Consider the following 15,847-nt stretch of genomic DNA (forward strand, 5'->3'; position numbering starts at 1 on the left):
ACATCTTTATTTGTCCTTTTGTCACTGTTCTATCTCATCCCAGCTCTCTCTAGCTCCCTGTCCCCTCATCTCCCTGAGAATGATGTCTCCTGGCTGCCAGGGGCCTTCAGAGAGGATTCAGACCTGAGGCCAAGCCTTTGGCTGTGGCCTGCCCCCAGGAAAGGGAGTGGCAGAGGCCTGGCACCCCCCTGCTCCACTCAGGCCCTTAACCCTGCCAGACCAGGAACTCTCTGGGGAAAGGAGGCGTCAGTACCTCCACCAGAGGACAGTGAGGTCTCAATGCCCAGAGCAGCATCCCAGCCTCAGTCTGTGGTCTGCAAAGTGCGACAGTTCAAGCTCCCTGGCCTGCAGTCCCTGCCAGGCCGGTGGTCCACACTGTGACTCTGGTGACTCTCGAGTGACTTAGGACAAAGCCCTCCATCTCTCTAGGCCTAGTTCCTCTCTCTGAAGGAGGAGACACACAGCTCCCAGGGTGTGGTCGCCCGCTGCAGGCCTGAAACATCCTGGCTGCTCAGCGAAGGCTGCTTATTACCGGATGAGGGGACCTCAGGAAGTCTGAGAAGAATGGATTTAAAGTAGGATTTTATGTGGTGCAAAACATTTTTGAAATCCATGCATTAGTTTTCTCCTAATACACATTTGCCAGGACCTTTCTGAAGCCCTCTCGTACATGTATATTTTATGGGTTGGAACCGAGGCATTTGCCTACAGAAGGATCCAGGTTCCAGAAGCCGGGAGAGCTGGGGTTTAGATGGAAACTTAGGCCGCGTTCAGGGGTGTTCTCCGTGGCATGGAGAGGGCATGCCTGGCCGTGTCTGGAATGGGGGCAGCCCTGAACAAGCAGGCTAACGTGACGTATCTATGAATCCATGATTCAGGCTCAGCTGTAGGCCTGTGTCCTCATTCAGGAAATGGGATCGTGTGGTTCTTTCCTGAGAGACCAAGACTTGAATGGGAGACTGTGCCTTGCTCAGGCTTGAAAACTCAGACGACTGTAGGGGTTTGGCCAGGGCTGCCGCCGAGGCAAGGCACCAGTGTGAGGCCACAGGTCGTGGAGGGGACTGGGGCAAACCGGAAGCTCTGTGGATGGGGGCAGCCACTATTCTCAGGCCCACGGTGGCCAGGGCCTTCGTTCTCAGGGGAAGCAGGAAACCAGGAATTATGTATGATTTTTAAATTTAGCTCATCCTCTTTTTTTTTTTGAGGGAGAGAGATTTTTGCTATAGGGCGCGTGCACTTGTCGAAGAGACACACAGAAGGCAAGAAGTCACGGTGATGGCCATGCCGCAGTCCCTCCTCTATTCCTCTGTCAGGATTTGGGGCACGCATGCAAACGTGCACCCAGCCTACGTTTTTTTAAGTCGCCGGGTCCGGACCGGAACTAGAGTTGACAGTATAGGAGTCCAGCGATATAGCCATTACTCTGTCTACTGGTCCCAAATTGAGCTCATTCTTTAAAAACTGGTGCAAAGTGTGCGAGAAGGAGTGTACCAGTGACATCTCTGATGTAGGCCATGCGCTTGCCCAGCACGTGACAGGCGTTGTGGGTGGCGGCCATCGTCGCCCTGTCACTTGCTTGTGTTGTGGCCGTGGGCCCTGCACACTCTGGCCCTGCAGGCTGGGGGCGGGCAGGTGGGTCTGAGGGAGAATTCACCTGCTTTGGTCTTCCTGCTGCCTCTCCCTGCCCACCCCAGCAACCACCTTGGAGCTTTTTACTTTAGCCCAGGGCCCTGGCCAGACAGGAAGCAGAAAGGGGAAGCCCTGCTGGGCCTGATCACAGTGACCCCAGGACTGACCCCAGGACCGGGGAAACAGCCCCCGCTGAGAAGCAGGGAGCAGAGCTAGGCCTGCCCAGGCGATGCGGCCCTGGCGTGTCTGTTCTCCACGCTGAGCTTGGTCTTTCCATGAGCCAAAGGGTGGGCAGCCATCCTGGTCCGGTTCAGGTGGGTCGGGAGCAGCATGTTTCTGTGAGACCCGGCGAGGCCCCCTCCCTGAGCCTCCGTTTCCCTATCAGGACACATGGTGAGTTCTTCCTTTCCAAGGCACATTGGTGAGGGGAGCCTGGGTCAGAGCTTTGTGGTTTCCCTCTCCGATTGTAGCAGGGGGCGTGTCCACCCTGCAGCATTTGTCAGGCGCCGGCTGAGTGCCAGGCCCCAGGTTCCCCTTCTAGAACCTGGATCCTTCTGTAGACCAAACGCCTCAGTTCCACCCCTGTGAGACCCCGCATGGTTTGGGGCCTCGGCACAGAGAAAGACAAACCTTATGCAGACCACAGTCCTGGGTGATAGGTCTCCTGTTGGGGAGCACAGGGGTCAGGGGAAGCAATCCTGGATGGCTTCCTGGAGGCTGAAGTTTCCTGGGCCAGATCTGCAGGAGCAGTGTCAGCCAGCTGCACTGGGGGAAGTGGACCTACCCACAAACCCCTAGACAGAGAGGCAGATGTGGAGGGGCACTATGCTCTGGTCCTGACTGCTGTGTAAATCACGCTGACCTGCCTGGCCCTAGGTAAGGTGGGTCCAGGCTCCTGCCCAGAATATCAGGGCGGTAGGGTGGGGGACAGTGCAGGGGAGGACCAGACAGCAGCAGGAGCAGGTCAGGGTGGGGTCAGAGTATGCTTAGGAGTCAGAACGTCTGGCACGGGGTCCTGGTGTGTAGCTGACTAGCTGGGTGGCACCAGGCCACTTCCCTGACAGTTCTCGGTTTTCTCGTCTGCACAAGGGCTTCGGCCCAGCAGGTCCCTGGCACCTGGTCACTGCTCAGTAAACGTTAAACGCCACTGGTAGCCAAATTAGCATCACTCAGGGTCTTCCATGACTTTGGGACCAGCTGTCTGGGGAATGGGCCTTCCCAGGGCTCGTGCACATGTTCTGTGTCACCCATGTGATGTTCTTCTATCCTTCCATTTATCTTATTGCTATTTTCTTTTTTGTGAGAGTTTGTTTGTTTGCTTGCTTTAGGTCACATGCGCTCCCAGGAGAGACAGAGACACAGAAAGCAAGAAATCACCCCCCAGGGAGATGGCAATGCCACAATCCCTTCTGCATTCTCCTCTCAGGACTTTGGGCACATGTGCCCAGCATGAGTTTTAAGCCCCCGGGTCCAGGACTCGAACCACGGTTGAGTATGTGGGAGTCCAGTGACATAATCATTACACCTTCTGCTGGTCCAAGTATATCCTTCAATTAAAAAATAATAATAATAATAATTTAGGGGCCAGACTGTGGTGTGGTTAGAGCAGCTGGATCCTATGTGGCAGTGTGGTTCAAATCCTGGACCCAGCAGCTTGAAAAACATGCTGGATGCATATGCATACATGCCCAGAATCTCAAAAGGAGGGAGAGAGGTGGAGAAGAGATCACAGCTTGCCCATGCTGCATGAGCAGGTGTTTTCTCACTTTCCTCTCTTTCTCTGTCTCTCTCTGACTCTCCGATGACCTTGCATGCTTTCTAACAAATTTTTTTAAATTATTTTTGAAATTTACAATGAAAAGAAAACCTTTTTGTTGTTTTTGTCAGAGTGCATGTATGTGCACCACACAGAGACAGAGGGAGGGAGAGAGAAGAAACACCCTCCAATGAGGTATAACCACACCACAATCTCTTCTCCTGTTTTCCCATCCTATTGGGATTTAGGGAACATATGCTCATGCACCTGGCATGTTTTCCAAGCTGCCACAGCCAGGGTTCAGCCATGTGAGAGCCAACTTGCTTAACCACCAAGTCCTAGGGCTGGCCCAGAGAGACCTTTTTCTTGTTGTTTAGGTTTTAGCCATTGGGTGCGTGCACTCACTGGAGAGAGAGAGTGAGAGGGGGAGTAAGGAATCACCCCCCCATACTGCAAGCCCTTCTCCTCCTGGGATTTTGGGCATGCACGCACATACACCTGGCATGAGTCCCACCAGATCCAGGACTCGAACTATGGTCAGCCATGTGGAAGTCCAGTGCTTTAACCACCATGCCACCTCTGGCCCCCAGAAAAACATTTCGACATGGTAGTACATTCAGGAGACAGTACGTGAAAAGCCAGTCTCGACGGTAGCACGACTGCTGTCAACACCTTGCTGTCTGTGTGTCCGGAGTCGGGAATGGCCCTCTGTCCACACAGGCAGCTGTTTGGGCCTTTTCCGAGCTGCAAAGCTGCGCGGGCTGGAATAACTTGATCGGTTTGGCTGTTGCCTAGGCAGTGGGCCCTTCGGTTATTTCCAAAGTTGTGAGCCCGCAGACAAAGCAGTGCATGACCGGGCTTGTCCGCGCTCACGTGCCTGTGGCACACACGCACATCGCGGGACGGGCTCTCACCCTGAAATCCTGATTCCTGCCCTCTCTCGGCACTCAGAAACTCTGGCCTCCGTGGGTCCACAGTCCCACATGGCAGTGGTCTACGAGACAGTGGCCAGTCTTTAGCAGCCCTACAGTCTCCAAGGTACTGCTTCCCCATGAATGCCTGACTCACTGCCTGGAGTCCTGCTTGATGGCGTTGGGCAGGGCCTGGCCCTCTGGGATTAAAGGCTGTTTGTAGCCTCTGCCTGCAAAGGCGATCAGGTAATGCCATGAAGACTCCACTTAAAAAAAAAAAAAGAAAAGAAGAAAAGAAGAGAGGCCAGCAGGTAGTGTGGAGGTTAAGGCACGGAACTCCCACATGGCCGACCGTGGTTTAAGCCCTGGACCTGGTGACTTGAAAATCATGCTGGGGTTGTGTGTCCATGTGTGCCCAAAATCCCAGGAGGAGAGTGGAAGAGAAGGGATGGTGATGTGGCAGCCCCTCGGGAGGGCGATTTCTCACTTGACCTCTCACTGTCACTCTGTCCCTCTCGTTGTGCCCTAGAGCAAAGCAAACACACAGCAGAGCCAATTAAGTTCCCTCAGCTGTGTCCAGAGAGAGCCCAAAGGGGCCCTAGAGACCAGAAGTCCGGTCCTGTCTGCCAAAGAATTGGTCATACAGGGCAACTTTGTGGGCATGGGACATGTGCCAGGGGCTTGCTGTCAGAGGGCCCTGTGCTTGGTAGAATCCATCTGGCTCTGAGTGGACCTCCCCCTCCTGCGGGCCTCCGTGATAGCATCTGTGAAGTAGGCAGGTCGGGCCTTCCCTTACTGGGATTCCGTAAGCCCAGGCTGTGGCTGGCACCATTGACCCTCGGACTCAGTGAAGAGCCCGGTGGCCCAGTGTGGCCTGGCTTTGCTCCACCGCCCTCTGCAGCCCTCCGCTGGGCCGGCACGGACTCATCCCGGCTCCTCTCTCCACAGGCAAGCGCTTCCAGGAGTGGTGCTCCGTGATCCTGTGCTTCAGCCTCATCGCCCACAACCTGGTCTACCTGCTGCTGCTGGCGCGCTGGGAGCACACGCCCCTCGTCATCCTGGGCGTCGGTGAGTGCCTGAGGGGCCACTGCCAGGGGCCTGGGACCTGCCTGGTGTCTGCTCCTCCCTGACAGTGACTCGAAGGCGTGCCTGCGTGTGCACGGGTCTGTGGGTGTGCACGCTCCTGGGTGTGTTTGAGTCAGGGCTCGGTCAGCGGCACGTGTCCTGTCACTTGTCCTCATTTCTTCTCAGGGTCTGTGCTCAGCGGTCACCTCTGCGAGAAGGTCCCACCTGGTTGACCCTCAAAAGTAGCAGCTCTGTCCACAAAGAGCTGACCGCTGACCGTTTGTCTCCCCTACTCAGCGGGCAGGCAGCTTCCCGAGGCAAAGATTGTGGTCTCTTGCATTAACCACTGTCCCAGCCCTAAACCCCAGGCCTGGCACACAGCAGGTGCTCAATATTCATCCAATCATTAAGTGAATGAGCAGCTGCAATTCTTTTTTGAGAGAGATTTTTGCTATAATGTGCTTGCCATAGAGACAGAAAGCAAGAAATCGCACCCCGGGGAAATGGCCACGCCATAATCCCTTCTCCTCCATTGTCCTCTGGAGATTTGGGGGCACGCACGCACCTCACTGTCACTCTGTCCCTCTCGTTGTGCCCTAGAGCAAAGCAAACACACAGCAGAGCCAATTAAGTTCCCTCAGCTGTGTCCAGAGAGAGCCCAAAGGGGCCCTAGAGACCAGAAGTCCGGTCCTGTCTGCCAAAGAATTGGTCATACAGGGCAACTTTGTGGGCATGGGACATGTGCCAGGGGCTTGCTGTCAGAGGGCCCTGTGCTTGGTAGAATCCATCTGGCTCTGAGTGGACCTCCCCCTCCTGCGGGCCTCCGTGATAGCATCTGTGAAGTAGGCAGGTCGGGCCTTCCCTTACTGGGATTCCGTAAGCCCAGGCTGTGGCTGGCACCATTGACCCTCGGACTCAGTGAAGAGCCCGGTGGCCCAGTGTGGCCTGGCTTTGCTCCACCGCCCTCTGCAGCCCTCCGCTGGGCCGGCACGGACTCATCCCGGCTCCTCTCTCCACAGGCAAGCGCTTCCAGGAGTGGTGCTCCGTGATCCTGTGCTTCAGCCTCATCGCCCACAACCTGGTCTACCTGCTGCTGCTGGCGCGCTGGGAGCACACGCCCCTCGTCATCCTGGGCGTCGGTGAGTGCCTGAGGGGCCACTGCCAGGGGCCTGGGACCTGCCTGGTGTCTGCTCCTCCCTGACAGTGACTCGAAGGCGTGCCTGCGTGTGCACGGGTCTGTGGGTGTGCACGCTCCTGGGTGTGTTTGAGTCAGGGCTCGGTCAGCGGCACGTGTCCTGTCACTTGTCCTCATTTCTTCTCAGGGTCTGTGCTCAGCGGTCACCTCTGCGAGAAGGTCCCACCTGGTTGACCCTCAAAAGTAGCAGCTCTGTCCACAAAGAGCTGACCGCTGACCGTTTGTCTCCCCTACTCAGCGGGCAGGCAGCTTCCCGAGGCAAAGATTGTGGTCTCTTGCATTAACCACTGTCCCAGCCCTAAACCCCAGGCCTGGCACACAGCAGGTGCTCAATATTCATCCAATCATTAAGTGAATGAGCAGCTGCAATTCTTTTTTGAGAGAGATTTTTGCTATAATGTGCTTGCCATAGAGACAGAAAGCAAGAAATCGCACCCCGGGGAAATGGCCACGCCATAATCCCTTCTCCTCCATTGTCCTCTGGAGATTTGGGGGCACGCACGCACACGCACCCGGCGTGCGTTTCAAGCTGCTGGGTCCATGACTCGAACTGTGGTTGACCATGTGGGAGTCCAGCACCTTAGCCACCACACCACCTGCTGGTCCCGAGCAAGCTGCAATTTATTAGTACCCTCTGGTGTCTTCCTTCAGTCAGTCCCCGCCCGTCCGCAGCCTGGGAGGCAGATGCTATGGTTGAGGAAACAGCCTCAGAGCAGGGTCCGGCTCAGATCGTACCTCGAGCCAGAGAGGCGCAGCCTGGCTCTCACTGTGCCTTCTCTGCCCCAGGCCCGGGGCTGACTCGGTTTCCTTGCCCTCTGAGCACTACCCCTCCTCTGTTCCCTCTAATCGGGTGCTCACCCCCCTGTCCTGGGCCCCAGGCTGAGGGGCAGCTGTGCCCTCTGTCCTGCCTGGCCCTCCCACGATCTCATTAAAACCGTTCTGGTTGCCTAAGCCGATGGTGCTCAGGCCAGCTAATTGAGCCATCTGTGTGTGGGTGGGGTCAGGTGTGTGCTGGGGGGCGGGGCTGGGCCAGCTGGAGGGGAGAAGTTAACCTATCCAGTGTCAGGGCACCTGGACGGGAGCCAGGCCTCCCTGAGAGGGGGCCCTGCAGTCCCAACCGGTCTGCCTCGGAGCACCACGTTCAAGGGCAGGAGTTAGACAGTGAGCCTCAAAGTCTCACCTGGGGGTGGTTATGAGCAGGGCCTGAACTCAGGTCCCAGTTCTGTCACCTCCCAGCCGTGTGACCTTGGAAAGTGTCATTGCATGTGAGCCTCATTTTGCACACGTGTAAAGTGAGGCTGGCCACGCGACCTCCTCTGAGGCCGTGGTGAAAACAGAATGCAGGTGTGCGGCAGTGCCGAGAAGGCCAGGGACTGGGCAGAGGTGGGGAGGGCGCTGCCCACAGCTGGCTCCTCAGCCCCACCGGTCAGTTTAATGGTGGTGGTTTTGCGAGTGCCTCCCATGCTCCAAGCTAGGCATGTTCACTTGGTGGCAACCTGGGGGGACTCTAGTCGCCATCCTCCATGTGGCCTGGCCAGTGCCTGTGGCCCTCACCCAGGCTTGACAAAGTCTAGGATCACAAGTTCAGACCTGCATGGGGCTCAAACCACAGACTTCCCCCTCAGGGCCTGGATGTTCTTCAGTTCACATTGGGCCAAGGGTGTTCTAGGCAGTGGCCTGGCGTGGTCATGAGATCCGGAGGCTCAGAGCCCAGGAGTGTGCCGTGTAAGCCAGGAGGGTGGGTGTCCCGGGCAGTCCCCACCTCCTTCCCTGGCGGGGACTTGATCTTCCAGGCTCCAGCCCGAATCACCGACTGTTGAGCCACTGTGCAGCGCCACGTCCCCAGCCCACACCTTTCCTCTGGACTGATAAGTGCAGTCCCCTGATAATGCTGTTTGCACAGGCCCTAATCGATTTAAATAGCCGCCCTGATTTGTGTGCTAACACGCAGGAAGTGAGGGCACCGTGCCAGCTTTCGGAGCTGCCCCTTTCCCGCCGTCGTCTCCCCAGGGTGCTGGTGTCCCAGGCAGGGCTGGCAGAAGCGCTGAAGGTGTCCAGTTAGTAAACAGGCACACGCGGCACAATGCCAGGAAGCAAAATCAGGATACGGGACTGGGCAGGAAAGACCTTTCTAGAGGGGTGATATTTGCTTGAGACCTGAAGGAAGGGAGGGAGGGGCGTTCCAGGCCGAGGCCACAGAACGTGCACCTGCAGCTGGCCTGCGCCCCTGTGCTGCATACTGGAGAGGAGGCCAGTGTGGCTGGAGAGGGCCCACCTAGAGGGCTGCCTTCTGGACTTGGGATTTAATTCTTCAGGCCAGGAGAAGCCACGGGGTTTCCCACAGGGGCTGCCCTCAGCTGATGCTGCAGGGAGGGTTGGGAGAGGGCCAGGGAGGTGGCCTTGCCATGGTCCAGCCCAGTGAAGGTGGCCCGGGCCCGGGTGGCATGGTGGGGGTGGGCATGAGCTGCAAGGATACGCTGCCAGGTTCGGTGTGAGCGCATGAAAGAGGGAAGATAAGTGGCAGGTGCTCAGCCCGAGTGGCGGGAGGGAAGAGGCTGCCGAGGGCAGGGGCAGGTGCGAGCAGAGCAGGCCTGCGGGAGCGTGTGAGCAGGAGATCGGAAGTCAGGGTGCGGCAGGAGAGGTGGCTGGAGCCGGGAGCCCAGGAGCTGCCGTGCAGAAGTGGCATCGAGAGCTCAGGGACTGGTGGTGGCCGGTGTAGGCGGAGAACAAACAGGGTCTCCAGGCCGCCATGCCTTCCACTGGGGAGGAGAGCCTGCCAGGGACTGCAGTGGCCGTGAGGAGAGTGTTTCCAGAAGACCTGGGGATAAACGAGGACCAGCCACCAAGTGGACTGGCAAGATGGGGCCACAGAGGGTCCACCGGGTTTGGTCACGTGGAAGTCCTTAGTGACCTTAGCGACCCTGACAAGGACAGTGTTGTGAAGTAATGACTGAACACCCGACGGCCTCGGAGCCCTGTGTGTGTGCGCCACTTGGGGACGTGGAGGGAGTGTGGAAACTCCCCACCTGGGCGAGCCACGTGGCCCTTGAAGGAGTGAGTCGGAGCCCTCCGGGGAGTGCAGAGGGCAGGGATGAGTAAGTGCCGAGGTCAGCACTGAGGTCTGGGAGCTCACATGGCCTTGGGTCCTGGCCGGGGAGGTCACCTGGGCAGTCTAGATGTGACTGTGAGCTGGAAGGTGGTAAGGACAGCTTTGAGCCCAAGGTTCCCGTGAGTCAGGGTAGTCCGGGTGAGTCACCCCACCCTTTCTCTGTCTCAGGATTCTACAGGAAGGGCCAGAGCCACCCCCACTGCCAGCCGCCACCCCAGAGCTGGGACAAAGAGGCTTCTGTGTGCCCGGCTCTACCACCCCTGCCCCCATGAAAGGCGCCTTGGGCAGCAGGCCTGGAGTTGTGGCTCTGGAAACAGCCACGGAGGCCCAGGGATCAGAGCCTTTCCTCCCAGAGGGGCCAGAGGGCACCTTCTCTCCTAAAAGAATCCCTGGCCTCTGTCCAGGGCACGTGCTCCCCCTGCTCAGCAGCCTGAAGGCCAGGTGCTGGCCTCTGACAGGTGACAAGCCCAGGGCTCTAAGAGGGGTGTCACACGTGCACCACTCACCATGGCCACGCTGAGGGACCCGACAGTCCCGGCGGGTACGAGTTATTCTGCAGCCTGTCTTACTAACTTGTGGCTCAGAGGGGGAGGGCCTGTCCAAGGCCCCATTTCCCAGGCCTGGAAAGGCATGTCATCATGAGTGACCTTGTCATTGGCCACTCTCCAGCGGCCCTGGCCCCGTGTGGCCTCAGCTGTCCTCACCCTGGAGTCCCACTCTCCTCCTCTGAAAGTCGGGGTATGCCGGGGCCAGTGATGGGGTGGGAAGTGAAATAACGCACTTTTCCTTTTTTAGTTACAGGGGGCTTGCACTCGCCAGAAAGTGACAGAGACAGAGAGGAAAAGTGAGAAATCACGCACACACGCACACACACACACACACACACACACACACACACACCCCAGAATGGCCACACCGAAATCCCTTCTCCTTCATTGTCCTCTTGGGACTTTGGACATACACACGCATCCGATGTGATTTTTTTCAAGCTGCCAGGTCTGGGACCCAAACCGTGGTCAGCCATGTGGGAGTCCAGTTCCTGAACCGCCATGCCACCTGCTGGCCCCGTTGCACTTTTAAAATAGGGTATTTTTAGAACTGTGTTAGAGTTCCCAAAATCTTGAGCAGAGAGTGTGGAGAGTTGGATGCGCTCTACCCCCATCCCCTGGGCGCATCCGGTCTGTATTGTTAGGACCGCACGTTCGTTACAGTGTGTCAATACACCATTGTGACCTGACCCATAGCCCATTCACTTGCCTTAGTTTTTCTGCTAACATCAGAGCCGTCCTCTCATCCCTGAGGCTTTTTGGGCTCTCGACGGTTTCTCAGGCTTTCCCTGGTTTGATAGGTTTGCGGGGTGCAGGTGGGATACCCCTCTTCTGAGGTATGTCCAGTTTTTTGTTTGTTTTTCCGTGAGTAGACCAGGGTGTTGTGTTCCGGAGAAGCTGTTAGGGAGCTCGGGAAGGGAGCGTCTGGTCACCTAGACCCAGGACGGTGGGTGCTGACCTGATCCCTGGCTGCGGTGGTGGTTTCCAGGCTTCTCCCCTGGACAGTTTCTCGCCCCCTTCCATGCCGGGCCCTCTTTGGAAGGAAGTCACTACGTACAGCTCACACTTGGGCAAGGAGCTGTGCTCCCCAGAAATGCACTTTTTTCCTCTTAGTTTGCTATGCGGCGTGTACACTCACCAGAGAGAAAAAGTGAGAAGTCACACCCCTGGGGGTGGCCACACCGCAACCCCTTCTCCGTTCCCCTGGGATTTGGGGTACTTATTATGCAGATGCACTCTGTGTTTTTCAGGCTACCGGGTCCAGGACTCAAACCACATAGTTAGCCACATGGGGGCCAGCCACCTTAAACCACCATGCCACCAGCTGGCCCCCAGCACTTTTTTTTTTTTTTAATTTTCTGAGTGGGCGCATGCACTCACCAGAGAGAGAGATATAAAAAGAAGGAAGATGAGAAGCCACCCTTCCCTGGCCCATGCCGCAGTTGCTTTTCCATTTCTTCCTCCTGTCAGGATTTAGGGCATGTGTGTATACGCACTCAGCATGTTTATTTTTTGGTTTTAGTTTATTTAACTTTATTTATTTTCATTTGACGTGAGAGGGGAACAGAGTGTGAGAGAGAGAAGTGAGAAAGCAAGCTTCCAGATCCGGGACTTGAACCACAGTTGGCCATTTGGGAGTCCAGCCCTTAACCACCACACCACCTGCCGGCCCCACATGTTTTTCAGACTACCAGACCTGGGACTCGGTTCACACCTTTAGCCATGTGGAATCTAGCCACTTTAACCACCATGCCACCAGCTGACCTAGTGCACTTTTTTTTTTTGAGTTTTTTTTGCTAGAGGGCTCATGCACTTACCAGAGGGAGGATGGCCATGCTGCAGTCCCTTCTCCTCTTGGGATCTTGGGCACGCATGCACATGCACCCGGCATGAGTTTAAGCCACCGGGTTTGGGACTCGAACTGCAGTCAACTACATGGGAGTCCAGCAGCGTAGCCATTACGCCATCTGCTGGTCTCTGGCCCAGTGCACTTTTTTCTTTCAGTTTATTTATTTGTTCCACGAGAGAGACATACACACAGAGAGAAAGAGACACCACCTCCAGCAGTCCTGCCACTGCTGTTTACCCCCAACCTCAGCCAGTCCTGGCTCCTGGGCTCCCAGGGGCCTGCAGTGCTCAGGGTGATCTCAGGAAGTGAACTGAGAACCTTCCCATGTGGTGATCAGCCTCACGGAACATCGCGTTCTCCCACTGCACCACCATCCGGCCCCCTGAGGAATGCACTTTAACACCCTTGACAAACTGCCCCAGTGCACAAGAAGTGCCTCATAAACATTGACCATTATCAAAGTATTGTTTGCCTAAGATTGCTTCCATCTCGTTGTCTTCAGTACTCACCTGCAGGTGCACTTCCCATCATCCCTGAGGGTAATTGAGATAAGATATGTAACCTCTGAGGCCTGACCTGGTGCTGCCTAGGGATTAAAGGAAATTAAGGTGCTGGCATAGGACCGGTACTTCTAAGTGCTCAGTGAACATCGGTTTAAAAAGGGTCTGACATCTTTTTTTTTTTTTTTAAGGTTTTTGCTATCGGCATGTGCACTCGCCAGAAAGACAGAGAGAAACAGAGAGATAGAAAACGAGAAATCATCCCCCTGGGAGGATGGCCACGCCGCAACCCCTTCTTCTCCGTTCTCCTCTCGGGATCTTGGGCACGTACGCACACGCGCCCGGCGTGAGTTTAAGCCACCGGGTCCGGGACTCAAACTGCAGTTGGCTACATGGGAGTTCAGCAACATAGCCATTACACTAACTGCTGGTCCCCCAAAAAATGTCTGACATCTTTACTGAAAAAGGAGGGCACAGGACTACACACAGACTTGTACGTGACATTTTCCACAGCTGAATTCAACACGGTCCAGCTCAGACGTCCAGCTGTGACCACATGGATAAACGCACGGTGATGTCGACGGTGGGGTGCTCCTCTATTACTGCGGAGACACACCACTGCCTGGACGACTCGGAGCAGGGCAGAGAGCCTGGCCCCTGTGTTGGTGATCGAAGTCCTTGGTTATGCCGTTGATTAGACTGTGGGAAGCAGATCTATGGTGCATGGCACAGGGTTGGGGGTGAGGGCAGAGGGAGCCCCCGGGGACTGGGAGCTTCTCTTATGGGGTGGACACATTAGGTGCTGCTTGTCACAGCACAGTGGGGACACGCTTTTACACTGCAACGGCAGCGAAGCAGAGGCATGGCCTTCAAATGCTGGAAGATTTACTGTCTGGCCCTTTAACAAAAGATTGTTCTTTTTTTTTTTAAAGAAATGTTTGCTATAGGGTGTGTTCGATCGCCAGAAAGACAGAGACAGAGAAACAGAAAGCGAGAAATCACCCCCCCCAGGGGGTTGGCCACACCACAATCCCTTCTCCTCTCGGGATCTGGGGCACACACGCATGTGCGCCCGGCGTGAGTTTAACCCACCGGGTCCAGGATTTAACTGCTGGTCCCTAACAAAAGATTGTTCTGTGCAGGACCAGCAATTCGTGTGATGGTTACGTCATTAGACCCCCACGTAGTCATCTGTACTTCGAATCCCAGACCCAGTGACTTAAAAAACTCATGCTGGCACATGTACGTGCGTGCCCAAAATCCCGAGAGGAAAATGGAGAAGGGATTGTGGCGTGGCCGCCTCCACCTCGGGTCTCACTTTCTGTCTCTCCGGCAAGCACACATGCCCTCTAGCAAAAATCTCTCTCTTGGGACCAGCAGTTGGCATAAGGACTGTGTCACAGGACTCCCATGTATTCGACTGTGGTTCGGGTCCCGGACCTGGTGGCTTAAACTCACGCCAGGTGCATGTGCGTGCGTGCCCAAGATCCCAAGGGGAGGATGGAGGAGAAGGGATTGCGGTGTGGTCATCACCCCTGGGGGGTGATTTCTCACTTTCTGTCTATCTGTCTCTGTCTTCCTGGTGAGCGCACGCGCCCTATAGCAAAAACCTCTCCAAAAAAAAGAGACTGTTCTGTGTAGACCCAGCGGATGGGCAGAAAGGTATGTCTGTGTGTAAGAGGCCTTGAGCTGCATAAGTCCTGAACCATTCATTGTATATCGGTTATAGTCAGCTCTATCAGTGGAGCCAGCCAGTGAAGTGGCATGGTGGTTAAGGCAGTTGGATCCCACATGGCTGACTGTACAGTTCAAGTCCCAGACGCAGTGACTTGAAAAACACACCAGGCGTACATGCTGGCATACCCAAAGTCCCCAGAGGAGAATGGAGAAGAGATTGCAGCGTGACCATGCCCCATGGGCGGTGCCTTCTTTTGCTCTTTCACTCTCGCTCTCGCTCTTGCTATTTCTCTCCAGTGAGTGCATGCACCTGTTAGCAGAAATTATTTTTTACATAAAAATAAAATGAACCAAGGTTTGGAGAGGAGTTTGTCCTGTCTCACTGGAAGCCCAGAACTTGGGGACATGGAAGCTGGACTAAGTCCTTGCCTGGCCACACCCCCATAGCATCCAGTCACTTCTTGTCTGTAGCGGTTCTCCTCTGAAGGCAGCATGTAGAGGTGTCATTTGTCAGAGCTATTGAGACAGGCTCGGGAGACCCCTCAGCTGCCCTCATGATGTGAGAGAAGATGCTGAGGCCCAGCGCCAGCAAGGGGCTTGCCCAGGGTCACATAGCAATATGGCGGTGAGAGATGAGGTCCCCCGTGTCCCATGTGCTCTGTGTAGGTCTCTGCCTCTTGTCCCTCCTGGGAGATGGGCACTGTGTCCATCACCCACAGGGCAGTAGGGCCTCAGTAGTGCCTCACAGGGTAGCTTGCCTGGGCAGCGGGTAGACAAGCCTTTATTCATCCTCTGGCTGCCACTTCCAAGGCGCCTCCAAGCAGAGCAGATAAGAAGTGAGGCATCTCAGGCGGTGACAAGTACCTGGAAGAAAGGAAGCGGCAAGGTGTGAGCTCCTGCCCAGGAGTGCTGGTGGGGGGCGAGGTGGGCTGCTGGAAGAGGACCCACAAGTCAGAGCCCTCCCCATCTTCCTCCCTGTCCTCTCTCCACCTCCAGGCCTAGCCTGGGCCCACCCTCTCATGCAGGCCTACCCAGCCCTGAGGGTGCGGGGGGCCTGCCCAGCCTTGACCTTTTCCCAGCCTGGGCACTGTACACCCTGTCCTTTGGCTCCTGCATGCCTGGAGGTACAGAGGCTGCATGCTGCCACTTGCCCTCCCACCCTGCCACCAGCAACTGTGGCTTTGTGCCAGCCTCTGTGTGTGGAGTGCCCCAGGCCTCTGAGAAGGCTTCACTCATGGCTGCCCCTTAATTCGGGCATGGACGTCAGAGCCGCAGGACCACAGTCACCTGCACGCTCACTCTGTCCCCTCAGTCACAAGCCCTGTTCTCCAAGGAGGTGTCAAGGGGTCTGAGGGCCCCAGAACTCAGGGAACCTGGCCCTCAGACAAACAGTTCATGCAGAAAGTTTGGGGAGGGGTGTTGCAACCCGCGGACCGTGTGTTGTCATCACGCACAACCGCCCTCCTCTGTTCACCGCACCCCCCTTCCGCCCGTGTGGAGCTGACATCTTAGCAGAGAGATAAACAAAGGAAAAGAAGAGGCTCTGAGTGCTTGGAGAACACAGACGAGAGACAGGCATACGGGGGGGGGGGGGGGGGGGACCAGGGG

The 15,847-nt window shown here is 56.3% G+C and overlaps 1 protein-coding gene across 1 annotated transcript in view; it reads left to right on the forward strand.

The window, feature by feature from the left end:
- Positions 1 to 15,847, forward strand: part of PEDS1 (plasmanylethanolamine desaturase 1) — a 46,120-nt gene that overhangs the window by 18,613 nt on the left and 11,660 nt on the right. The window contains exon 7 of the mRNA XM_006141289.2: positions 5,245 to 5,364. Coding sequence (XP_006141351.1) covers positions 5,245 to 5,364 — 120 coding nt within the window. The remainder of the gene's footprint in view (positions 1 to 5,244; positions 5,365 to 15,847) is intronic.

Source organism: Tupaia chinensis, unplaced genomic scaffold (assembly GCF_000334495.1).
Source record: "Tupaia chinensis unplaced genomic scaffold, TupChi_1.0 Scaffold000049_1, whole genome shotgun sequence".
In the NCBI taxonomy this organism is placed as follows: domain Eukaryota; kingdom Metazoa; phylum Chordata; class Mammalia; order Scandentia; family Tupaiidae; genus Tupaia; species Tupaia belangeri.